The sequence below is a fragment of the Myotis daubentonii genome, chromosome 21 (assembly GCF_963259705.1).
Source record: "Myotis daubentonii chromosome 21, mMyoDau2.1, whole genome shotgun sequence".
Taxonomy (NCBI): domain Eukaryota; kingdom Metazoa; phylum Chordata; class Mammalia; order Chiroptera; family Vespertilionidae; genus Myotis; species Myotis daubentonii.
This window is the reverse complement of record NC_081860.1, coordinates 17,397,023-17,422,042: the sequence shown is the minus strand read 5'-3', so window position 1 is coordinate 17,422,042 and position 25,020 is coordinate 17,397,023. Positions and strand designations below refer to the sequence as shown.

At 59.2% G+C, this 25,020-nt stretch overlaps 1 protein-coding gene across 6 annotated transcripts in view; it reads left to right on the top strand.

Annotated features, from left to right (window-relative positions):
• OTUD7A (OTU deubiquitinase 7A) overlaps window positions 1-23,319 on the top strand; it is a 33,532-nt gene extending 10,213 nt beyond the window's left edge. For 2 of the 6 annotated variants that reach the window (XM_059678432.1, XM_059678433.1), the window contains exons 2-14: window positions 9,547-9,640; window positions 10,545-10,637; window positions 11,402-11,556; window positions 11,940-12,122; window positions 12,852-13,070; window positions 14,555-14,656; window positions 15,414-15,541; window positions 16,593-16,708; window positions 17,614-17,741; window positions 18,179-18,328; window positions 19,828-19,942; window positions 20,088-20,172; window positions 21,562-23,319. In XM_059678432.1, the coding sequence (XP_059534415.1) occupies window positions 11,406-11,556; window positions 11,940-12,122; window positions 12,852-13,070; window positions 14,555-14,656; window positions 15,414-15,541; window positions 16,593-16,708; window positions 17,614-17,741; window positions 18,179-18,328; window positions 19,828-19,942; window positions 20,088-20,172; window positions 21,562-23,007 (2,823 nt within the window). In that variant the 5' untranslated portion in view covers window positions 9,547-9,640; window positions 10,545-10,637; window positions 11,402-11,405 and the 3' untranslated portion in view covers window positions 23,008-23,319. Of the gene's footprint in view, window positions 1-9,546; window positions 9,654-10,544; window positions 10,638-11,401; window positions 11,557-11,939; window positions 12,123-12,851; window positions 13,071-13,671; window positions 13,700-14,554; window positions 14,657-15,413; window positions 15,542-16,592; window positions 16,709-17,613; window positions 17,742-18,178; window positions 18,329-19,827; window positions 19,943-20,087; window positions 20,173-21,561 lie in introns of those variants that run through there. The other 4 variants (XM_059678436.1, XM_059678435.1, XM_059678434.1 and 1 more) reach the window with 3 other exon arrangements.
• Window positions 23,320-25,020: the final 1,701 nt, after the last annotated feature.

Here is a 25,020-nt window from a genome sequence, read left to right as displayed (position 1 = left end):
GCGGCTGGGGCGGATGGCTGTGTGGGTGCTGGGGGTGCTGCTGACAACCGTGGGGGACTCCGTGTGCGTTGAGAAGGAGATGAGGGTCAGCATTTCCCATTGGAACTGGGCATGGTCCAGTGTTTGTCACTCTGGGGATCCTTTTCCAAGTAGAGTTGTTGTGTCCAGCCGGTGTTTCTCAGTGGTTAGAGCATCGACCTATGAACAGGGAGGCCATAGTTTGATTCCTGGTTGGGGCACATGCCCGGATTGCAGGCTCCATCCCCAGTGTGGGGCGCGCAGGAGGCAGCCGGTCCATGATTCTCTCTCATCATTGATGTTTCTCTCTCTCCCTCTCACTTCCTCTCTCTGAAATCAATTAAAAAATTAAAAAAAAAAAGGAGTTGTTGTTTTGCTCCAGAACATGTCCTCACAAAGGCCCTCTGTGAGATGAGACGAGCTATTGTGTTAGAGATTTGGCATTGCCCCGGCCCCAGGCCCTCCGTGCACAGCAGCCTGGGGCGAGGAGGCGCATGGGTGCCACACTGGACCTCTGGCCCCGGTCCCCTCGGCCGCTGAGGCCTGGCCCTACCCCAACCGAGTCCCAGCAGCCAGGGACTGACCACCCGCCTGTGTCTCGGAAACCTCTGTGGCCTGTGGACATCAATCAATAAAGCCTCAGTGAACACTTCCTGCTCTAGTCACTAAAGAATATTAAATGGAGGCCATCAGTTCTCACCGGCAAGAGCAGCCACTGCCCAGCCGGCGTGGCTCAGTGGTTGAGCGTCGACCTATGAACCAGGAGGTCACGTTTCGATTCCTGGTCGGACACATGCCCGGGTGGCGGGTTTGATCCCTAGTGTGGGGCGTGCAGGAGGCGGCTATTCCATGATTCTCTCTCTCTCTCTCTCTCTCTCTCTCTCTCTCTCTCTCTCTCTCTCCCTACCTCCCCCCCTCCCTCCCTCCCTCTCTCTCCTCCTCCCTCCCAGCCACTCTCTCTGAAAAGCAATGGGAAAACTATCCCTGGTGAGGATAAACAAAACAAAAAAATAAATAAGGAGACTACTCATCAAGGCTCATTTGTATTTTGTCTTTTTGAAGAAAATGCTTACAGGATCCTTGTCACATGGGGGGTTGCTCTTGGCAGATGAAAGCTCCCAAGAGCAATCCCCCCCCCCAGGAGATGGGTGAGCCTGTGTGTCTGAGGCCCTTCTCCGAGGCGCGTGCCCCTGGGCCGTCAGGGGGGTGACCCTGGGGCAGTCTTCCCTGCTGCCAGGCCTGGTTCGCCTTCCTCTCGTTCCCCTCCTGAGTGAGGCCCGCGGCTGCACATGGCGAGGACATCGGTCAGGGGACCCCGGGCTGGTGATCCGCAGTTTCCTATCCCACCCCCAGCCCTGCCCTCGGGGTCCCCGTCAGTTCCAACACCTGCCACGTCAGCCTTGGGGATCTTTGGGGCCACGTGGCAACTGTCCACCCATCTTTTTTTATATATCTATATATTTTTATTGCTTTCAGAGAGGAAGGGAGAGCGAGAGACAGAAACATCCATGATGAGAGAGAACCATGGATCGGCTGCCTCCTGCACGCCCCCCACTGGGGATGGAGCCCACAACCCAGGCCTGTGCCCTGACCGGGAATCGAACCCGACCTCCTGGTTCCTAGGGGATGCTCACACACGGAGCCACGCCGGGGCGGCCGGCTGTCCACCCATCCTTTGGAACGCGATGCATTTGGGCTCTGCGGGCTCCGGTCGTAGAGATGCTTTAAATAGGGAAGTGGCGGCGGTGGCACTGGCGACTTCCCCGGCACCAAGTAGGTCAGGGCGTTGTCACAGTTCCGACAGGATCGCAGGTGAGTCACCGCGCGTTTGGGGAGTCACAGGTCCGTGCGCAGTTGCAATCTGGTTACGTAGCCTCCTCAACCCAGGTCTGCCGGCGTCCTCTGGCCCTCTCCTTCCCCCGTCCCCCCTCCCCACCCCCTGCCACAGAACCACGGCTAAAACAGCCATCAGAGGGCTGGCTGGCCGCCCACAAGAGGCTGGCCCTCCCTGCTGGCTGGGAAGACTGTCCCCTTCCCGCTTCACTGGTAGGACAAGCCACGTCCTGGGGGTGGACAATGGTTAGCGCATCGACCTGTGGAACAAAGGGTCGCGGGTTCAATTCCTGGTCAAGGGCATGTACCTGGGTTGCAGGTTCCATCCCCGGTCCAGTCAGGGCACATAAGGGAGGCAACCCGTTGATGTGTCTCTCACATGGATGTTTTTCTCTCTCTCTTCCCCTCCTTTCCTCCCTTACACCGTCAAAAAAAAAAAGTCGGAAGAATATATATATATATATATATCCTCAAGTGAGGATTAACCAAAAAATAAGCCATTTTTAAAATGTGAACTGCAGATAAATATCGGATCATGTTTTAATACAAACTTATCCCAAATATCTGCATGGGACATACGTATAGAAAACACGTGTTGTTTATCTGCAATTCAGATTTCACCAGAAAATCCTGTATCTTTTGTTGGACAACCCTCGCTTTTTAAAAAATGTTTTTTTCTCTGCTCCGAACCCGGCTCATTCTCATTCAAGCAAAACGCAAAAGTTATAGAAAATGTCAAATTCTGTGGCAGCTGTTTTATTTAGTCTAAGCGAGGAATGGCCTTTTCCTGGCAGGTGAACATGATGGCAGACCTTGTATAATTACTGTTTTCTCCCTTGTGGGTGCCTGTGGTGGGGTGTTCAGCCCTCCCAGGACTGGCCTGTGCCCTGAACCCCCGATGCCCACACCTTCTATTTGCAGGCATCTCACTCCATTCGTCTTGCCACAGGGCCTAATTATGCAAAGAGGTTCTTGCTCGCCCGCATTCACACCTCAGTCCTATCTGTGATGGCCCTTTTATTTTATTTTTATTTTTTGTAATGTTTTTATTGATGTCAGAGAGGAAGGGAGAGGGAGAGAGGGACAGAAACATCCATGATGAGAGAGAACCATCAATTGGTTACCTCCTGCACGCCCCCTCCTGGGGATCGAGCCCGCAACCCGAGCCTGTGCCCTGACGGGAATCAAACCGCGACCTCCTGGTTCCTAGGTCGACGTTCAACCACTGAGCCATGCTGGCCGGGCACAAAAGAATATTTTATGTGAATACAAAATCAATGGCAAATGGGGAAAAGTGAGTTCAGTTTTCACAAGGCGTGAAGAAAATGACCCTCTAGAAGCTGCCACTTTGCTTTTGGGGTGGGGGCTCCCCGAAGCATCCCGACCCAGAACCCACGTTCCTCGGGATCTTGCAAATGAAGCAGGACATGGACAGGCCTTCGCGTTGGCTGCTGGTGAACCGACCATGATGGTTTCTTGGACTTGCCTTCAGAGGGCGTCTGGCTCTCACACAAGCAGTAGCTCTAGCTCCTTGTGGCTGGGCTGTCATTCCAGTGGCCTCGGGCGCCCTGAGCAGCCAGCACCACCAGCAAGAGCTGGGGCGCCTCCTTCTTGGGTGAAACATCCAGCAGACAGAACAGTGCCCGCAGCAAAGTGGTTGGAGCTCACCGCGGTTTTGCCAGCCACTTGGAACGGAATCAAAGCGAAAGGGCACAGAACAGGACCTGGCTCAGTGGACCCAGGATGCCCAAAGCGGGAGAGAGCAGGCCCGGCCGGCGTGGCTCCGTGGTTGAGCGTCGACATAGGAACCAGGAGGTCAGGGTTTGATTCCCGGTCAGAGCACATGCCCGCGGTGGGCTCCATCCCTAGCAGGGGGCGTGACGGAGACAACGGATCCATGTCTGTCATCATTGATGTTTCTTTCTCCCTCTCCCTCTTACTTCTTCTCTCTCTAAAAACCCATTTTTAAAAAACATATAAAAAATAAAGAATGAGTGCTGAATTTAGTCAGATATCATTAACAAAAAAAAGATCAGGACTCTGACTTCAAGGTTCCTCATAATGTGTGCGTTACCTTCCTGGCAGTCTTTTGAAACACCGTCTCCAACAGGGAAAAAGCGCGTCTCTGAACTTCAGTGGGGTGTGTTTCCTTCTTCTCTGTTTTGCTGTCACATCTTCACTTCCCTTTCTTTGTCCATAATGAAAAAACGCCGCTCCCTCGCCAAATGCTGAGTGTGCGGTCAGGAACACCTGGTGCGCTGGCATGGGGAAGGTGAGGAGCGTTGCTATGGAAACGAAGCAGGTGAAGGGATGCAGGATCCGAGGTGAGAGGTGGCTGAGGAGGGCCTCTGGGAGGAGACGCTCAGATGAGGCCCAGATGCCGGGCTAGAGGCAGCCGGCCAGGGGCTGGGCTCGGGGGTCCTGCACAGCATGGGGTGGGGCCCGTTCCAGAAACAGAACAGAGGCCTTGTGTTGGGGTGCCGTGCTCTGTTGGTACTTGAGCAGGGGTGCGCCTACTGCACCATCCTGTCCCCGCTATACTCTTCATGCCTTGGACTGTGTCTTTGTTTTTCTGCCTACCTAACCAGCTTTTAGGACTGTCTGGAAGATGCTCAATGAATGTATAAAGCTAGATGAATGGATGAATGAATGAATGAATGAATGGGTCGATGGATGGATGGATGGATGAAAGACTGGGCACATTGGAGGTGTTGGGTTCATGACATCACAATTTATGCCATGAGCTGCGTTTTATGTTTCATTTTAATATTTTTAAAATAGATTGCCTTGCCCAGCTGGCCTGGATCAGTGGTTGAGTGTCAATGATGGAGAAACAGGTCAGCTGCCTCCTGCACTCCCCTACTGGGGATGGACCCTGCAAACCGGCCATGTGCCCCGACCAGGAATCGAACCGTGACCTCCTGGTTCCTAGGCTGACGCTCCACCACAGAGCCACGCCGGCCAGGCTGGCCTGTGGTTTCTGAGCAGGTGGGTACAGAAACCACCTGCTCCGTTCCTCTGGAGGCCGGTCCGTTTAAGCATCCTGTCTCCTGGGCAGGACATCTCCTGGTTTGGTCCCTGGCTGCTTCCCTCTTCCTGTTCAGGTCTCGGCCACCTGTCTGGAGTGGCCCTCACACATGTAAGACCTGAGCAGCTTCGGTGGTCGGGATGGGTAGGTGGATGGAGGAGTGAAGGAGTGAGCGGTCCCTGGTGCTCCGTGCGCAGCCCTGAGAGGCTGGTAGGAAAGAAAAGCAGGCCGTGTTCCAGCGGGGCCCCGGCTGGTGGCAGCGTGAGGCAGGTGGCCGGCCCTGACTGCGTCCAGGTCCCCGCTCTGGAGTAAGGACAGCGCGGCCATTGTTGTGAGGGCCGATGGGCCACCGCACAGCCTTCGATCTGGGCCAGGGCGGTTCATATCAGCACAGAGACTCTGCCTGATCCCCTGCTTCTGTGTCTGTATCCTCACATTGTGCATGTGCACACACACACACTGTACCACACAGACACATAAACACACATACATAAACACACACAGTATATCACAAAGACACACACCACACAGACACACACAACACATGCTACACACATATGCACACACATCCCACACACACACACCACATAACAGGACACACACACACACACACACACACACACATCAGCCCACATCCATGTCTAATCAGTCTAAAGGTCTCCATAGCTCATTTTCTCAAATGTCTGCCACTCTGTCCGCCTCTTCTCGTTCCTGCTGTTCTGGCTGCAGTCATCGCTGTCTCTCCCTGACCTGAAATACTATTATCTTTTCCACCAAATGTAATTTAAATTGCTCCTAATGGCAGGGGCTGAGACGGGCGGTTAAATCCAGCATCCCCCTCTGCAGCGCCCAATCTGTGTCTATTGTGTTTTCAGCTGGCCCTGGCCCTCTTGCCCCGTTTTTGGATTTGTATAAAATAGAAATCTGATCCATTTATGTGAGGTCCATGAGAATATCTCAGACCACTTGGCAGTGTATCAATTTGCAATTGTGTCAAGTGAGCACCTAGCCACTGTTTTGGGGGGTCAGGCACATGGATGACCCCACCTAAGGGTCACTGGTGAGTCAGCTGTGCTTGTAGTAACGTGTATTTTTTATTTTTATTGATTTCAGAGAGGAAGAGAGAGGGAGAGATAGAAACAGCAATGATGAGAGAGAATCATTGATTGGCTGCCTCCTGCAAGCCCCCTACTGGAGGTTGAGCCCACAACCTGGGCATGTGCCCTTGACCAGAATGGAACCCGGGACCCTTGCAGGCCGACGCTCTATCCACTGAGCCACACTGGCCAGGGCTGTTCCTGGCCCTGGTTGGCATGTATCCCTCAAATTGTTTGAAGTAGCACGAGGAGGGATACAGTGAGCTCCAGCCTCTACCACATCCTCTCTCTGGGCCAGGCACCCTTGGCATCGTCACACACATTTTCTGATCTCTTCTCCTCAGTAACCACATACAGAAGGTGTCGTTTCCATCCTCATTTTGGGGAAGTAGTCGTTAACTAACTTGCCCAGGCGTTGGCAACGGAAGAATAAGAACCCTGGCCGTAGCTGCGCCAGTTGGAGGGTCCTGGTGATCCAGCACCTGGGGCAGCGCCTATAAGGTCAGCACCCGGGGCAGTGTCTGTAGATCCAGGACCTGTGTCAGTGCCTGTAGTTTCAGCACCTAGGACAGTGGCCTGTGGACTCGGCACCTGGGGCAGCGCCTATAAGGTCAGCGCCTGGGGCAGTGTCTATACATCCAGGACCTGTGTCAGTGCCTGTAGCAGCGGTTCTCAACCTGTAGGTCGCGACCCCTTTGGCGGTCGAACGACCCTTTCACAGGGGTCGCCTAAATACATCCTGCAGATCAGATATTTACATGACGATTCATAACAGTAGCAACATTACAGTTATGAGGTAGCAACGAAAATAATTTTATGGTTGAGGGTCACCACAACATGAGGAACTGTATTAAAGGGTCGCGGCATTAGGAAGGTTGAGAACCACTGGTATAGTTTCAGCACTTCGGACAGCAGCCTGCGAACTCAGCACCCAGGGCAGCGCCTATAGTTTCAGCACCTAGGACAGGGGCCTGTGGATTCAGCACCTGGGAGAGCGTGACTTCAGCACCAAGGACAGTGTCTGTGGCTTCAGCACCTGGGACAGCGCTCATGGTCCAGGGTCTGGGCTTGTCTGTCGATTCAGCACCTAGGACAGTATCTGGACTCAGCTCCTAGTTCAGTGGCTTGTAGATCCAGCAACCAAGACAGTGTATATTCAGCACCGAGGACATAATCTATGGATTCAGGGCCTGGGACCCCACCTGCTTTTCTGCTCTAGACAGGAAGGAGCAGGAGGTGGGCTATGGGCATGGATTTCCGTGGTGAGGTTGGGTTTGTAGCGACAGGCGTGGAGGGTGAGGACCCTCCATCAGATGCATGCCTCTCTCTTCCTCTGCTCGCTGTCCCCTGTTCCTGCATTACCGCTGCTCCTGGGGCTGAGCAGCACCCCCACCCACCTGGCTACCTGGCCGCCAGTCTGTTGTCCATTGACCTGGGGACATACCGAAGCTCTCACTGGGCAGAAAACCAACACGCAGGTAAGACCGAAGCTTGAAGATAAGGAAGCGTTTCCATTAAAATATTCTCGTTTGAGCGTTTCTTTGTGTTGCTTAAGACTCCAGATCTTAGCTTTTTCTTTTACTTTTTAACTTAATTTTTATTGTTGAAAGTATTACAGATGTACCCATCCCCCCCCCCATTGACCTCCTCCACCCCAACCTCCTGTGTTATTTGGAAGCAGGTCTCACCAGTTATGTAGAAGGGTGTGCTAGGTTTTCTCAGCGTTCGGGGATTTGCTGAGTATCTGCCTACCCGAACTGTGGCGTGGCCAGAGAACATCGTTTGTGTGATGTAACCCTTTGACTTTTGTGTGATATGCTTCACATCCCAAATACAATAAATTCTTTATTTTTAAATAACGTAAGTACTATATTGCCACCCATTGTCATAGAAAAGCTCAAGTGGTAAATATTTTATAAGTGTTCCGTGTGCACTGAAAACATTTGGTAGTCGTCAGCTCTTGAGAGTATAAAATTCTATGTGTCCTTTGGGTAAAGTGTGTCAATGGCAAGTTCAGGTCTTTTCTGTCCCTGCTCCTATGACGTGTGATTTTATTATTATGAAGCAATTCTCTTCATCGCCGGTGAATGCCCTCGGCCCCAAAGCCTGTTCTGTCTGACAGTGATCGGCCCCCGCAGTTTTCTGCTGATTGCAATTTGCATAGTGTGTTCCTTTCCCACCGTCTTAATTAAAAAATTATTGATGTGAGAGAGGAAGGGAGAAGGAGAGAGAGAGAGAAACAACAGTGATGAGAGAGAATCGTGGATCGGCTGCCTCCTGCACACCCCACATTGGGGATGGAGCCTGCCACCTGGGCACGTGCCCTGACTGGGAATCGCACTGTGACCTCCTGGTTCATAGGTCAATGCTCAGCCGCGGAGCCCACCGGCCGGGCACCTGCCTTTTAAATGTCACCTTTTCTGTATCTGTACCTTGCAGACATCTTCCACGGACAGAGTGTTAGTGAATTTCTGTCCTCAGTCTGCCAATTTATCGCTTCTAACTGGAGCATCTGGTGTCTTTACATTTAATTTAATTAGTGGCACATGTAGGTTAGATCCACCCATCTCATCTTGGGCTTGTTCCTTGCTTCACATCTGCTTTCTGCCCCTCTTGTTTATTGCCTTCTTTTGCATGCCTGTAAAAAATCAGCTTTTGGGAAATATGTCAAGAACTCAACCACTTCTCACCACCCCACGGCTGCCGTCCTCACCCGGACCATCCCCCTCCCGTGGCCTCCTGACTCATCGCCTCGCGCCTCTCCTGCCACCCACTCCCCACCCTCCCTCGACCATCTGCTCTCGAAGCAGCAGCCAAAGTCAGCTTCTCACCATGGAAGCTCCCTCATGCTAGGCCTCGGCTCCAGAGGCTGCCACGGCCCTGGCCACTGTGGCTCCGTGGATGGAACGTCGGCCTGCGGCCCGAAGGGTCCCGGGTTCCACTCCAACTTCAGGGCACATGCCCAGGTTGTGGGCTCCATCCCCAGTAGGGGGCGTGCAGGAGGCAGCCGATCCATGATTCCCTCTCATCAGCGATGTCTCTCTCTCTCTCTGTCTCTCTCTGTCTCTCTCTCTCTGTCTCTCTCTCTCTGTCTCTCTCTCTCTCTCTCTCTCTCCCTCCCTTCCTCTCTCTCTCTCAAATAAAATCAATAGAAACATATTGTTTTTAATAAAATGGGGTAGTAACCAAAAGCAAGTATTCTAGGAGAAAAGCACGGGGGTGGGGGTGGGCAGGGAGTACTTAGAAGTGAGGAATGCAAGGAAAGACCCCATGCGGTCCTGGCACTAACCTGGCTGATCAGCACCGCGCTTCCCTGTGCTAGTTCTCAGGGAAGCGGGAGGCACTGGGCGAGCCGCCCTTCTGAAGCCAACCAGCGGGGGGGGGGGGGGGGGGGCACAGGGAGGGAGGAAATAAAGCCGATGAGTGGGGCGTGCTTGTTGGCCACACTCCAGGAATTCACACAGTGACTCCTAGGTCAGGAGACACGGGTGCTGACAGCCTCCCCCACAGAGGAAGTGGGAGTGAGCGGCCAGGCCGCAGGGTGAGCCCACGGGAATGTGTCATTTGCAGGTCATGTAGCCGTGGAGGAGCCCGAGGGACTGAGCAGGGGCTGCAGAGTGGCAGGAGCCCAGGTGCAGTGCTGACCTAGGAGACATGGCGCCAGGTGAGCTCGGCAGGTGGGCGCAGCCAGGTGGCGCAGGCTGCCGGCCAGCGTGGCTCTGTGGTGGAGCATTGACCCATGAACCAGGAGGTCACAGGTTCCATTCCCGGTCAGGGCACAGGCCGGGTTGCAGCCTCCATCCCCGGTGCAGGGTGTGCAGGAGGCAGCCGATTCATGCTTCTCTCTCATCATGGATGTCTCTCTCTCTCTCTCTCTGTCCCTCTCCCTTCCTCTCTGACATCAATACAGACATTTTTTAAAAAGAAAAGGCATTCTGCCACACGCTGCCAAGCAGGTGAACCCTGAAGATGTTATGCTGAGCTAACTAGGCCACTCACAAAAGGACACATGTGACACACGTCACCTCTGTGAGGTTCCCAGTGTCACCAGCACCAGCCCCAGAGGCAGAACGGCGGTCGCCAGGGGACGGGGAGGTGACGGGGAGTTCATGTCCAGTGGGTGCCGGGTCTTCGTTTGGGGAAGATTTAAAAAATTCCGGAGGTGGACGGTGGGGTGGCTGCCCAACAGCGGGAATGCCCTCAGTGCCACCATGTTATACACTTACAAAGGGTGAAACGGTAAGTCGTGTGTTACATATGTGTTACTGCAACAAAGAAAAAAAGGCTGAGACGCAGTGTGTCGCTGTGGTGTGTGGTGGAAGGTTACACACAGCTGTGGACTGTGGAAGGTGGAAGGTAGGTGCTGGCTCACACGAGGGACGCTGAGAAGCCCCCGGAAGCAGGGGCCGGTGGGCAGGTGTCTGCAGGGAGCGGTGTGGCCGAGGACAGTTGGCCAAGCTCCACAGGCAGCCTCGTGGAGTGAGGAGAGGCCACGCCTTCCCTGCCCGCCCGCCCGCCCGCCCAGGGTGCGGAGAGTAACGAGCTCTTGTCTCTGGTTTGTCCCCCAGGTGGCGGTGACGAGAGAACAGACTCCCAGCCGCGGCTCTGGGGCATGGACGGAGGGAGGAAGACAGTCTCTTAGTTGGTGCCATAAACATCAGGTCCAATCATTTTCTTCTTTAATATGTTTTTATTGTTGATAGTTTCACAGATATCTCCCATTTTCTCCCCCTTTCCTCCCCTCCGCAATAATTTTATTTTTAAAAATAATATTTTTAATGATTTCTGAGAGGAAGAGAGAGAGAGAAACATCAGTGATGAGAGAGGATCATGAATCGGCTGCCTCCTGCACGCCCCCCACTGGGGACCGAGCCCACAACCCAGGCACGTGACTGGTAATCAAACCGTGACCTCCTGGTTCATAGGTTGACGCTCAACCGCTGAGCCACACCGGCCGGGCAGGTCCAACAGTTTTCTCACCTTCTAGCCACACCTCACAGAGTGCCCCCCGGAGGAGCCTGGCGGCTTCGACTGCTATGATTTAACGTCTGACATGGAGAATCAGGGCGTCGTCCCAAACCCAGCCCAAAACTACGTCCCAGTAGACCTAGCCGGTGTGCTCAGTGGATAGAGCGTCAGCCCCGGGACAGACGGGTCCCAGGTTCGATTCCTGGTCAAGGTCACGTACCTTGGTTGCAGGCTCGATCCCCAGCCCTGATTGGGGCCAGTGCAGGAGGCAACCAGTGGGTGTGTCTCTCTCACATCGATGTTTCTCTCCCCCCCCCCCTTCACTCTAAAAATCAATGGAAAAGTAACCGTGGATAAGGATGAACACTATATATGTATAAATCCCCAGCAGGCGGGAGGGGCTCCGCGTGCCCGGGCACACGGCCGCGCCCTGACCCCGCTCCCCTCCTTCCTGCAGATGGATGGTTTCTAGCCTGCTCCCCAACCCCCCCTCGGCCGAGTGCTGGGCGGCCCTCCTGCGCGAGCCCATGACGCTTGATATGGACGCGGTCCTGTCAGACTTTGTTCGGTCCACGGGGGCAGAACCTGGTCTGGCCAGAGACCTGCTGGAAGGTAGGCCCCTCCTCGCCCCCCACCTCCCTCTCGGGAGCCCCCCGCCCCCCCGGGCAAAAGGGAAGAGGCCTGTCCCCGGGCAGCCGTGGCACATGGACTCTTCAGAATGTAAGAGAAGGCGATGGGGGGGACATGATTTTCGCTATTTTTAAAAAATATGTTTATTGATGTCAGAGAGGAAGGGAGAGGGAGAGAGACATCCATGATGAGAGAGAATCACGGATCGGCTGCCTCCTGCAGGCCCCCGACTGGGGATGGAGCCCGCGACCCCAGCTTGTGCCCTGACCGGGAATTGAACCGTGACCTCCTGGTTCCTAGGTCGGCTGACGCGCAACCACGGAGCCACGCCGGCCGGGCCACCTCCCGTCCTTTCTCGTCCACAGGCAAAAACTGGGACCTGACGGCCGCCCTGAGCGACTATGAGCAGCTCCGGCAGGTGCACACGGCCAACCTCCCGCACGTGTTCAACGAGGGCCGGGGCCCCAAGCCGCCGGAGCGCGAGCCAGCCCAGCCCGGGCACAAGGCGGAGCGGGCCTGCCTGCCGAGACAGGACGACATCACCCAAGGTGCCCGCTGGGGGTCCCAGCCCGGCCACCGGGTCCCCTGCTGTCTCGCCCCCCCCTAGTGCCCGAGCCCCGAAGTCCGCCTCCTGCTCAGGCTGTCCCCTGGAGAACCCCTTCCGAGTCTGGGTTTCCCGTTTTAAACTCAAAAGAAAAAGTAAAACTCTGAGCAAACGTCTAAAGAAAATTGGGGCCTGACCGGCTTGGCTCAGTGGATAGAGCGTCGGCCTGTGGACCAAAGGGTCCCGGGTTTGATTCTGGTCAAGGGCATGTACCTTGGTTACAGGCTCCTCCTCAGCCCATGCAGGAGGCAACCCGACGATGTTCCTCTCTGTCTTTCCCTCTCTCTCCCACTCTCTAAAAATCCATCAGCTCGGTCCCCAGTAGGGGGCGTGCAGGAGGCAGTGGGTCCATGATTCTCCCTCATCGTATTATTAATTTTCTTACTAAGACGATTCTAATCACTTGGATTTCTAACTCTATAGTCCTAGCATCTGAAATCATCTCACATTCTTTCTATTTACACAACGAAATCTATGTGTCTCCTGTTGCATTAGGTCACACACACGTGTGCACACACACACACACACGCACATGCACGCACGCATGCATGCACGCTCACAACCCGCCGAACTGTGGTGACTGAGCGTTGAGTTTGATTCTGTTTGCTGGGACCCAGCGTTCCAGCCGAATTAGAACCTCAGTCTCCCCTCTCCCCCCACCCCCGCCCCGCAGAAAAGCGCCTGTCCCGGGGCATCTCCCACGCCAGCTCGGCCATCGTGTCCCTGGCACGGTCCCACGTGGCCAGCGAGTGCAGCAGCGAGCAGTGCCCCCTGGAGATGCCCATCTACACCTTCCAGCTGCCGGACCTGAGCGTGTACAGCGAGGACTTCAGGAGCTTTGTCGAGCGGGACCTGATCGAGCAGGCCACCATGGTGGCCCTGGAGCAGGCGGGTGAGCGGGCCGGTCTCACTGACCACAGGGAGCAGGCCACCATGGTGGCCCTGGAGCAGGCGGGTGAGCGGGCCGGTCTCACTGACCACAGGGAGCAGGCCACCATGGTGGCCCTGGAGCAGGCGGGTGAGCGGGCCGGTCTCACTGACCACAGGGAGCAGGCCACCATGGTGGCCCTGGAGCAGGCGGGTGAGCGGGCCGGTCTCACTGACCACAGGGAGCAGGCCACCATGGTGGCCCTGGAGCAGGCGGGTGAGCGGGCCGGTCTCACTGACCACAGGGAGCAGGCCACCATGGTGGCCCTGGAGCAGGCGGGTGAGCGGGCCGGTCTCACTGACCACAGGGAGCAGGCCACCATGGTGGCCCTGGAGCAGGCGGGTGAGCGGGCCGGTCTCACTGACCACAGGGAGCAGGCCACCATGGTGGCCCTGGAGCAGGCGGGTGAGCGGGCCAGTCTCACTGACCACAGGGAGCAGGCCACCATGGTGGCCCTGGAGCAGGCGGGTGAGCAGGCCGGTCTCACGGACCACGGGAGCAGGCCACCATGGTGGCCCTGGAGCAGGCGGGTGAGCGGGCCAGTCTCACTGACCACAGGGAGCAGGCCACCATGGTGGCCCTGGAGCAGGCGGGTGAGCAGGCCGCTCACGGACCACGGGAGCAGGAGAGACGTGTGGCCCTGGCCGGTGTTGCTCAGTGGTCAGAGTGTCCACCCACGCACTGAAGGACCGCAGGTTCAAGTCCCGGTCAAGGACACATTGCTGGGTTGCAGAGTCTATCCCCGGTCCTGGTTGGGGCACGTGTGGGAGGCAACCAGTGCTGTGTGTCTGTCACATCGAAGCTTCTCTCTCTCTCCTTTCCCTTCTCCCGTCTCTCTAAGCATATCCTCGGGTAAGAATTAAAAAATAAAAGAAAGAAAAAGTAGCCAGAAAACCCTCTAGCCGGTGTGGCTCAGTGGATAGAGCATTGGCCTGCGGACGGAAGGGTCCTGGGTTCGATTCTCAGTCAAGGGCACATGCCCAAGTTGTGGGGCATGCAGGAGGTGGCCAGTCCATGATTCTCTCTCATCCTTGATGTTTCCTTCTCTCCCTCTCCCTCCCTCTCTGAAATCAATAAAAAACTATCTTTAAAAAGATGGAAACCCCTGAGGTTTATGCCAACGTAGCAAACACACTCTCGCTGGTGCCGCCGGCTCCAAGCCTCTGTTCTAAAGTGAGCTTCTCGCCCAGCTGGTGTGGCTCAGTGGTTGAGCATCGGCCTATGAACCAGGGGTCATGGGTCAGTTCCCCATCAGGGCACACGCCTGGGCTGCGGGCTCCATCCCCAGTAGGGGGGCGTGCAGGAGGCAACCGATCCATGATTCTCTCTCATCATTGATGTTGCCCTCTCTCCCTCTCCCTTCCTCTTTCTCTCTCTCCCTCTTCCTCTCTGAGATCAGTAAGAATCAATTTTTAAAAAAGCGAGGACTAAAGCCCGCTTCTCTGCAGGTCGCCTGAACTGGTGGTCCGCGGCATGCACCAGCTGCAAGCGGCTCCTTCCCTTGGCCACGACAGGCGATGGGAACTGCCTCCTGCATGCAGCCTCCCTGGGTGAGCCCCTCGGGAGGGAGGGGGGCGGCGCCCAGACCTGCTCTGGGCATGGGGAAAGCAGACACCGCTCAGCAGAGCCACGCGCTTCACGCCTCGCTGCCACGAGGAAGAGTCCCCAGCAATCCCGCTGTTCTTGACAAGCGCCAGGCCGGTTTAGGGCTGGGGTGTGGGGTGGGGGGCGCGAGACATAGAAAACACACGAGGAAAGACCTGTCGTCATAGAAGGAGGCCTGAGTGGAACTGCTGGGAGGGGGATCTAGAGAAATCAAAGGGGACTTCCTGGAGGAGGCAGGGTTTTACTGGGACTCGAAAGCATGGGAAAGAGGCCCAGCCGGCGTGGCTCAGGGGTCGACCTATGAACCAGGAGGTCACGGTTCGGTTCCCGGTCAGGGCACATGCCCAGTCCGGTTGTAGGCTTGTAGGAGCATGCTGGAAGCAGCCAATCAATGATTCTCTCTCATCATTGATGTTTCTCCCTCTCCCCCTCTCCCTCCCTGTCTCTGAATTCAATAAAAATATTTTTTTTTAAAAGGGGACATTCCAGGCAGGGAGCCCACATGGGTAAAGCATGAAGGCGGGAATTTACAGGGCACGTGGCGGCCGGGAGCGCTGTGGGCAGATCACGGGAACCCAACAGTGAGGGGTGGGTTAGCTCTGTGCGCAGACATGGGAGGCGTGCCCATTAAGTCTGGGTGGCTGGCGCCCCTCCCGGCGTGTCCCCCTCCTCACGCACGCCCTGTCCCCGCCCCCACTGCAGGCATGTGGGGTTTCCACGACCGCGACCTGGTCCTGCGGAAAGCGCTGTACACCATGATGCGCACGGGGGCCGAGCGGGAAGCCCTGAAGCGGAGATGGCGGTGGCAGCAGACGCAGCAGAACAAGGAGGTGGGTGCCCGCCGCCCCCCTTTCCCTGGGACCCCCACCTCCCCCGGGCGCTGCCGTGGGCACCCAGAGTTGGGAGCTGGGCCCCAGGGCCAAGGCGGAGTGGCTTCTGGGGCGAGTAGGGCACCGTCAGCCTCAGAGGTGGACCCGCTGAGGATGAGCCCAACCAGTGAGCGGTTCCCAGGGTGGGGCACACGCCCCAGGGGGCAACTCGAGAATGCCTGATTCACAGTGAATAAGGCTTGCATTTCTTAGGGTTCGGGGCCTCATATGCAGGCTATAAATATATACTGTGTACTGTGGCATATTTATGCATCTCAGTTCTCTGTGATGTGTTTTGAAACTTTATTTGCTATTTTTTCATATCCCTTCATATTATTATTATTTAACAATTCCTTAGTGATTTCTTCCTCACTCCGTCCACTGTCCTTTCGTCCTTTTGTTTTTCTCTCTCATGGACGCCATGTTCTTTGGCAGCTTGTTTAGACCAAGTTCATGGCCTTTTTGGCTTCCTCCACGTGAACAGGGGTTCACTTTTTGAATAAGAATTCTGTGTCACGGGGCGGGGGGCCCAGGATGTCAGAGATGCCCAGGGGTGCGTGGCTGGAACCAGGCGGGACGCGCTGGCCTGGCCCTAACTCAGTGAGCACGCGTCCACTCCCACCAACGAAGTGGGTCACCCTGTCCGCCTGCTGGTGGTGGTTCAGGGCCACGTGCAGCCCCGCCCATGGTGCTGAGATGCCAGGGCCCTGCCCACCTGCACGCTGGCACGTGGCTGTCCCTGGAGGAGGGGTCTGCCTGCTGTGTTGGATGTTGGCCCGCTGGCCCTTTAGGCTTTTTCGTGGCCAGCCCAGGCCTCGTGCCTGTGCAGGCGCCCCCCTGGGTGCTGGGTGGACCCCCAACGGCACTGAAAGGAGATTGGGGTTCTGAAAACTATTGTCAGACATGGGGACAGTCGGTGGCCACTCACAGGTGTGCCCGCCAGCGGGCTGCCCGGCGGACCTGGCCGGGGAGGGGGAGGGGCCGTGCCCCCTGACCCCGCGTCCTGTGCCAGTCAGGGCTGGTGTACACCGAGGACGAGTGGGAGCGCGAGTGGACGGAGCTGCTCAAGTTGGCCTCCAGCGAGCCGCGCACACACTTCAGCAAGAACGGAGGCGGCTCGGGCGGGGGGTAAGTGCCACCCCCGCTCCCCCTCTCTCCGGGGCCAGGGCGGGGGGGGGAGCGGAACCAGGGAGCACGTGGCACCCCAAGATCGGGGACACAGACACTCCCGCCTCCAGACTAGATTCCACTCGGGATGAAGGTCTCGGAGCCCGCTCTGCCCCGAGCGGGGGGGGGGGGGGGGGTGTGAGCCCAGCGGGGGGGCGGGAGAGGGCCATCCTGTCACTTCCCCTCCTACACTGAGGGCCGAGTCCAGGCAGCCTTCTCGCCACCCTCATCCACGGGGGTATTTCTGAGAAAGCCCCTCAGCCCTGGCTGGTGCAGCTCAGTGGATAGAGTGTCGGCCTGCAGACTGAAGGGTCCCAGGTTCGATTCCCAGTCAAGGGCACATGCCCGGTTGTGGGCTCAATCCCCAGGAGGGGGCGTGCAGGAGGCAGCCGATCCATGATTCTCTCTCATCATGAATGTTTCTCTCTTTCCCTCTCCCTTCCTCTCTGACATCAATAAAAAAAAGAAAAGAAAGCCCCTCAGACCTCGGTAGCCATGGCCCCAGCGGCAGGGCAGACCTCACCCTGAGCGGGAGGACTGAGCCAAGAGCTAGAAGCAGAGGGGGGCCAGGAAGCCAGCCTGCCTCCTGCCCCTGCTGTGTCCCCTTAACCCCCCAGAGGGCCGCCCCCTGTGTTCCCACGAGCTCTGAGTGGCTGCTCTGAGTGGCTGCCTCTGCCACCAGGAAGACCTCCGGGCGTGGAGGGGTGGAGGGCCGGGACCTGCGCGTCTGTCATCAGTGGGGAGCGTGGGAGGAAGAGGGACTCAGTGGCGCTGGCCAGGGTCCACGGAGGTCCGATCGGAGGGAGGCGTCCGGTCTCCACCTCCCCCATCAGCGTGGTGACAGCTGGCCTTGCCCTGCCCCGCAGCGTGGACAACACCGAGGACCCCGTGTACGAGAGCCTGGAGGAGTTCCACGTCTTCGTCCTGGCCCATATCCTGAGGAGGCCCATCGTGGTCGTGGCTGACACGATGCTGAGGGACTCGGGCGGCGAAGGTGCGTCCCCACCTCACAGAGCAGGACTGCGGGTGGGGTGAGCGGCCGTGACCTAGAGAAACCAAAGGGGACCTCCTGGAGGAGGCGGGTTTACTGGAAGAACTTGGGGGCCTGCAAACCGGCCGGTGTGGCTCAGTGGTTGAGCGTCGTCCTATGAGCCAGGAGGTCATGGTTCGGTTCCCGGTCAGGGCTCCATCCCCAGTGGGGGGCGTGCAGGAGGCAGCCGATCCATGATTCTCTCTCATCATGGATGTTTCTCTCACCCTCACCCTGTCCCTTCTTCTCTCTCAAGTCAATTTTTAAAAAAAAAAACGTATGGAAACTGAAGCCGCTCCAGGAAACCCTTGGAGGAACCGGGGTCCCGTCGCCCCTGGGGGTGAGGGAGCCGTCCACGTTGCCCCTGCGGGCTCCCCACGCCCTCCCCTCTGTGTCCACAGCCTTCGCCCCGATCCCGTTCGGAGGGATCTACCTGCCCCTGGAGGTGCCTCCCAACCGGTGCCACTGCTCCCCCCTGGTCCTCGCCTACGACCAGGCGCACTTCTCCGCCCTGGTGTCCATGGAGCAGCGGGACCAGCAAAGGGAGCAAGGTAGGCCCGCCCCCACCACAGGGCCCTGCAGGCGCGGCCAGGGGCTGGGAGCCTCCCCGGGAAGCACGCCGGGGGTTCCAGTCAGGGCACAGGCCCGGGTTGTGGGCTTGGTCCCCAGTGGGGGCCGGGCAGGAGGCAGCCGATCCATGACTCTCCCTCATCACGGATGTTTCTCTCTCCCTCCCTCCCCCGTCCCTCCTAAACACTGGGACCGGGAAGTAGCCAGGGGTGGTAGGCCTCTCCTTACGCCCAAGGTGCCCCCACAGAAGCGCCTTAAGCCGCTGATCGTTCTAGAACAAAGGCTTCCCGACTCCCCTGCTTTAAAGAGCCCCCTGTTTGTTTACACTGTGTCCTCGCCCCGGCCGGTGTGGCTCAGTGGATAGAGTGTCGTCCCGAGGACTGAAGGGTCCCGGGTTCGATTCCGATCAAGGGCACGTGCCTCGGTTGCAGGTTGGATTCCCAGCCTGGGCGTGGTGGGGAGGCGGCCCACCCACGCGTCTCTCCCATTGCTGTCTCTCTGCCTCTCCCCGCCCTTCCGTTCTCTCTAAAAACTCCGTGAGAAATGTCCTGGGGGGGGGGGGGTGACAGCAACAACACTGTCGCCCCTGGCTCGTGTCCTGGACCCCGTTGGGTTCGGCGGGCTGAGTGGGGGCTGGAGGGTCCTTTCCCCAGGGCTGCACGTCCTCCTCAGCAGCACTAGAGGGCAGCCTTGAGGCGGTGCGGGGAGATGCGGGCGCTGCGCTCAGCCTTAGATCCTGCTGGTTTAGTGGCCTTTTGTTCTTGCCCGGAATCCTGGGGGACGGACAGGGGGCCTGGCCAGCCCTGGGGGGAGGGGAGGAAGGAGGAGGCGGCAGGCCCAGGGCAGGGGCGGGGCCTGGGGCTCGCTGACCCCAGAGGCTCACGGGGGCCTGGATCAGGGCCAGGCCACATCTGGCCGGCAGGGGAGGCGCAGGGGAGAGGCCGAGGACTCGCCCTGAGAGAGGCGGCCCAGGCCCCGGGCTGTGGGCTCAGCCCCTGGCCCACCTGTGGGGGTGCCGGCCACATCTGCTTCCCAGGCGGGTGGGAGGCGGAGGTGGAGCCCCGCTGTGAGAGAGAGGGTGCACCAGGCCTGCGCCTGCCCCCACGCCTGCGAGGGGCCTTTTTTGTGCCCCGTTTTCCCCGGGAGAGGAATACACACGCCCACTGCGGACACAAACCGTGGGCAAGTCCCACACAACTCTGCCTGCGAGATGGGAACGCCGTGCGCTGCGCGCCGCGGAGTTAATTACACGCCCTGTGTGGGTCCCTGGGAAACCCCGGGAACCCCGGCCCGGCCGCCGAGTCCTGTGATCCTAGCGCCCCGCGGGCACAGATGTTGTCTGCTCCCTGGGCTTGACTCAGTCACGGAGACATCTGGCCTTGGAACTCCCTTTCCCGTGCCGCCTGGGGTTGCGGGGCGGGGGGCGGGGGGTCCAGCCGCCCTGGGCCACCTGGCACCCGGCTCTTGTCTTCTGCTCCAGCCGTGATCCCGCTGACGGACTCGGAGCACAAGCTGCTGCCGCTGCACTTCGCGGTGGACCCGGGAAAGGACTGGGAATGGGGCAAGGACGACAGCGACAACGCGCGGCTGGCGCAGTAAGCCCTGCCCTGCGCCCCTCCTCCCGCCCCAGACGCCCCCCTCCCCCCCCCCCCCCCCCGCCTGCGCCCCGGCTGCCCCCGCCCCTCCCCCCGACTGCCGGCAAGCCGTTCATGGTTCACTCGGCGTCTTCCTCCCCTGCAGCCTGATCCTGTCGCTGGAGGCCAAGCTGAACCTGCTGCACAGCTACATGAACGTGACGTGGATCCGGATCCCCTCGGAGACGCGGGTGAGCCTGGCGGGGGCCCCGGTGGCGACCGTGCGCACGCGGCCCTGGGCTGGGCGCCCAGCAGAACCGAGGCTTCCTCCCAGGCACTGGGTCCGGGCTACGCGGGGGACCCCACCCCCGGCCCAGCCTCGCAGGGAACCTCCGGCCCCCCAGGCTCTGGCGGGCCGAACTTCCGGTGGTTCCCAGTGCGCATGGTTGCGCGGGCAAGCGCAGCTCCTACCGGGGGATTTTTTTTCTCCTGCATTTTCCCCGGGAGAGAACACACGCCCATTCCGCAAACAAACCGTGGGCAAGTCCCCGCGCACACGAGGTCTAGCAGATGCGGACCAGGTGCTGCGCGGGGCGGAGTTCATGAGGCCGCGTGCACGTCCTTGGGAAGCCGGGGAACCGCGCTGGTCCCCACGCACCCCGCGTCTCTCCTCGCGTTCCGGTGCCGACAGGGAGTCCCTCTAAGTGTCTGGCTGATATTTTGTTAGCGCAGGAGTGAATTCCCAGGGAAAGGGACTTGTTTTTTTTTTTTTTTTTTAAAAATAGCATACAAATACTTGGTCCTCCCAGACGTCAGTTCATTGGTCGTAAAGCGGGGATGATGTTCGAGGCAGTATGGGGCCCAGGACACGGGGGCGCTGCTCCTAGCGCTGTCACACTTCAAGCTTTACCTGTATTGTGTTAAATATTTTTTATTGATATTTAGAGAGAGGTCGGGAGAGAGAGAAAAACATCCACGATGAGAGAGAATTTTGGATCGGCTGCCTCCTGCATGCCCCACACTGGGGATCAAGCCCGAAACCCGGACCTGTGCCCTGACGCGGAATCGAACTGGGGACCTCCTGGTTCATGGGTGGACGCTCACCCATTGAGCCATGCCGGCTGGGCCCTTTACCTGGATGTAATCCTCACAGCGGGCGGGTATCATACCCGTTTTACGGATGGCACACGTGACAGTCGGTGGCAGCCTGGCTCCCGGGTTCTGCATGCCCGTCAGGGGCCTCAGTCTGCTCCGCGCTGCTGAGGGTGTACCTGCCCGGGACGGGAGAGGCGTGGAGGCAGCGCCTCCCGACCTAGAATCGGGAGGCTCCGGGCTGGGCGCAGCTCGGCTCTGCAATGAGCAGGTCCAGGCGTGGTGACCCCCACATCCCACATGGGGCCCTGAGCAGACAGCCAGGCGAGGGCCCTTCCCGCCCTCGGGCACCTGAGCCACTGCGCTCCCCGCGGAAGGGCCTCACCTGAGTTCACCAGAGCTGCCCTGGGGCTCGGGACCGCGATGCCCGCCCCCCGGTAGCGAGCGCAGGGCAGGGACAGGGTCTGTCTCGTGGGTCCCACGCGGCGACAGCTCCTCTCTGAGCCTCCTCCTGCCCCGCCCTCCCTGTCTGCCTCCTCCTCCCGCAGGCCCCGCTGGCGCAGCCGGAATCCCCGACGGCCTCGGCGGGCGAGGACGTGCAGTCCCTGGCCGACTCCCTGGACTCGGACCGCGACTCGGTGTGCAGCAGTTCCAACAGCAACAACGGCAGAAACGGCAAGGACAAGGAGAAGGAGAAGCCGCGCAAGGACAAGGACAAGACCCGCGCCGACTCCGTGGCCAACAAGCTGGGTAGCTTCAGCAAGACGCTGGGCACCAAGCTGAAGAAGAACATGGGCGGCCTGGGCGGCCTGGTGCACGGCAAGATGGGCCGCGCCGGCTCCGCCAACGGCAAGAGCGGCGGCGGGGACGCGCCCGAGCGCGCCAAGGACCGGAAGGCCAAGTCGCGCAAGGGCAGCAAGGAGGAGTCAGGCACGTCGGCCAGCACCTCGCCGTCGGAGAAGACCACGCCGTCGCCCACGGATAAGGACAAGGCGGCGGGCGCGTCGCCAGCGGACAAGGGCGGCGGGCCGCGGAGCGACTCCTGGAAGTACAGCACCGACGTCAAGCTGAGCCTCAACATCCTGCGCGCCGCCATGCAGGGCGAGCGCAAGTTCATCTTCGCGGGCCTGCTGCTCACCAGCCACCGGCACCAGTTCCACGAGGAGATGATCGGTTACTACCTGACCAGCGCGCAGGAGCGCTTCAGCGCCGAGCAGGAGCAGCGCCGCCGCGAGGCCGCCACTGCCGCCGCCGCCGCCCCGGCCACCGCCAAGCGGCCGCCCCGCAGGCCCGAGCCCGAGGGCGCGCCGGCCTCCGAGCGCGCATCGCCCGGCCCACCGGCTGGGCCTCCCACGCAGCTGGTGCTCAAGTTCAAGGAACGCCCGAGCCCAGGACCAGCGACCGGCACGCGGGCTGCGCGCGCAGCGGCTGGCGGCACGGCCTCCCCGGGCCCTGGGGGCACACGGCGTGCCGGCGCCAGCGGACCCGTCCCCGGGCGCAGCCCCCCGGCGCGCCAGAGCATCATCCACGTGCAGACCGCAGGCACGCGGGACGAGACGTGCGCCCCGGCTGTGGGTGCGCTGCGGCCATGCGCCACGTACCCGCAGCAGAACCGCTCGCTGTCCTCGCAGACCTATAGCCCCGCGCGCGCCGCCGCCCTGCGCACCGTCAACACCGTGGAGTCGCTGGCGCGTGCCGTGCCCGGGGCCCTGGCATGTGCGGCGGGGGCGCCCGGCGCGGCCGAGTCCAAATCGCAGACCTACACCAACGGCTTCGGCGCCACGCGCGACAGCCTGGAGTTCGCGGACGCCGATGCGCCAGCCGTGCGCTCGAACAGTGAGGGTGGCCGCGGCGGCGGGCCGGGCCCGGCGCAGCAGCGGTGCCAGCGGGAGAACTGCTCCTTCTACGGGCGCGCGGAGACCGAGCACCTGTGCTCCTACTGCTACCGGGAGGAGCTGCGGCGGAGGCGCGAGGCGCGCGGGGCCCGGCCCTGAGCGCGCGCCCCGGGAAGGACCGCTTTCCATGCGCTCCGTGTCTTTTTTTTTTTTTTACGCGCCCTGGTCACCCGGAAGGCCGGCCGGCGACCCCCGTGTCAGTGTCGTGTACGTACGTGTCGGGTCCCACGTTCCTACTGGTGCCTGAACCTACACTGACGCCACTCAGGTAGTAGACGGATAGGAGACAAGTCATACCGCCGGCAGTGGGTGCGCGCGCTCGCGTCCGCCTCGTCCCGTGGACACTCATAGCCATTGCAAGAGTATTTTTGTTCCGAAATAAAGGAAATTTGCAGCCCTTTGTTTTTAGAAGGGAGTGTTTTACATGCTTTTATTTTTATTTTTCCCTTTTTCCTAAGTCAGCCACTGACCTCTTCCATGCAGTGGTCACATGTGTGCGCTCGGGACCACCCGGATGGAGAAACGAAGGCGCGCGAGGCTCGGGACTGCGCGGTCGCCCCTCCGTGGTGGGCGCCACCTGCTTCCCCTCCCGGGTCCCTGGAGGAGAGGAGGCACTTGGCCTCGCGCCCACGCCCTGGTGGTTCCCTGCGGCCCTTTAGGCTCCATCTCATAAGCAACACCTCCCCCCACAGGGCCCCGCCCCCGCTGGAGCACCACTCACTGCCATCGGCCTCGGCGCCGCCACTGTTAGGATGGGCAGCGGACAACCTACCTCGCAGGGCGTGGGTGAGGTGTAGCGATGGCCCCGGGGATGGGCGGCTCAGGCGGCAGGAGCTGCAAAGACACCTTAGGTCCAAAAGGCAAGGTTCTGAACTGCCCACTTGGAGTTGCCCGCCTCCGAGCAAGGAGCCAGCCTGCTGCCCCGTTTCTCCTCCGAAGACACTTCCGTGCAGGCCTGTGGCCGGTGCCCCAGGCGAGAGGCGAGGCACCGACCCTCTGGTCACTGTGGCAGCCCCCACCAGGCGAGGCTGCTGGGACACCAGGCTGCGCCCCTTTCCCACGGGGAGGAAGCCCGCCCCCACCCCACCCGCATCTGTCTGGGTTCAGCCAGTACAGGACAGCCATTCCTATTGGGGGGGGGAGCTCCTCATCCACAGGCCAAGGGTCCCCAGCCTGCGGCTCCACACCACATGGAGGGCGCAGCCCCCTCCCTGAGCGGTCCCCTCTTTTTGGTGCCTCCTACATTTCTTGAGGAAAAACAAAAAACAAAAAACAAAAAAATGTGTCCTTAGCTATAGCCTGTTTTGCGCAGCAATATGCAGCCTCTTGCGCCCAAGATTACCTCTGGAGATCGCGGCCCTGGTCCAGGACGCAGCGTCCACCCTGCCTCGCGGAGGGGAGCCCTTGTTTCCAAGGGAGACGGAGAAGATGGGGGAGTCCTCGCCAGCCTCTCAGGAGGGCCTCGGAGAACCCTCAAACCGGACACGCGCGGAGCGTACCCTCAGGACGGGCAGGAGGCAGACCAGCCCGCCATCAGCCAGCGCCTCCTCCAGAAAAGGACGCTAATCCCGGACATAAAGAGCAGCAAAAAAAAATTATATACATATATATATATATACACACAGGGGGAGGGGGGTATTTTTTACTTGTTCGAAGAATTATAATAAACTAATTTGAGTATCTCCTGTGAGTAAATTCTTTCCTGCTTTTTGTTTGTTTTTAAAATATGTTTTTATTGACTTCAGAGAGGGAGGGAGAGGGAGAGAGAGAACCATCAATGATGAGAGAGAATCATGGACCAGCTGCCTCCTGCACGCCCCGTACTGGGGATGGAGCCCGCAACACGAGACCATGTGTGGTGTGTGTGGTGTGTGTGTGTGTGGGGGGGGGTTTCTTGGGGTGGAAGGAAGAAAAACCTCCCGTTTCCTGATGGACAGACCCGGGTGGGGCGGGGCATTGGGGCCAAGGTCAGCCCAGTGCTGCCCCCTGGTGGTGAGGCACATATAAGCATCAACCAATGAATGCTTATTGGTTAAGTGGGACCACAAAGCCGTTTCTCTCTCTCTCTCTCTCTCTCTCTCTCTCTCTCTCTCTCTCTCTCTCTCTCTCTCT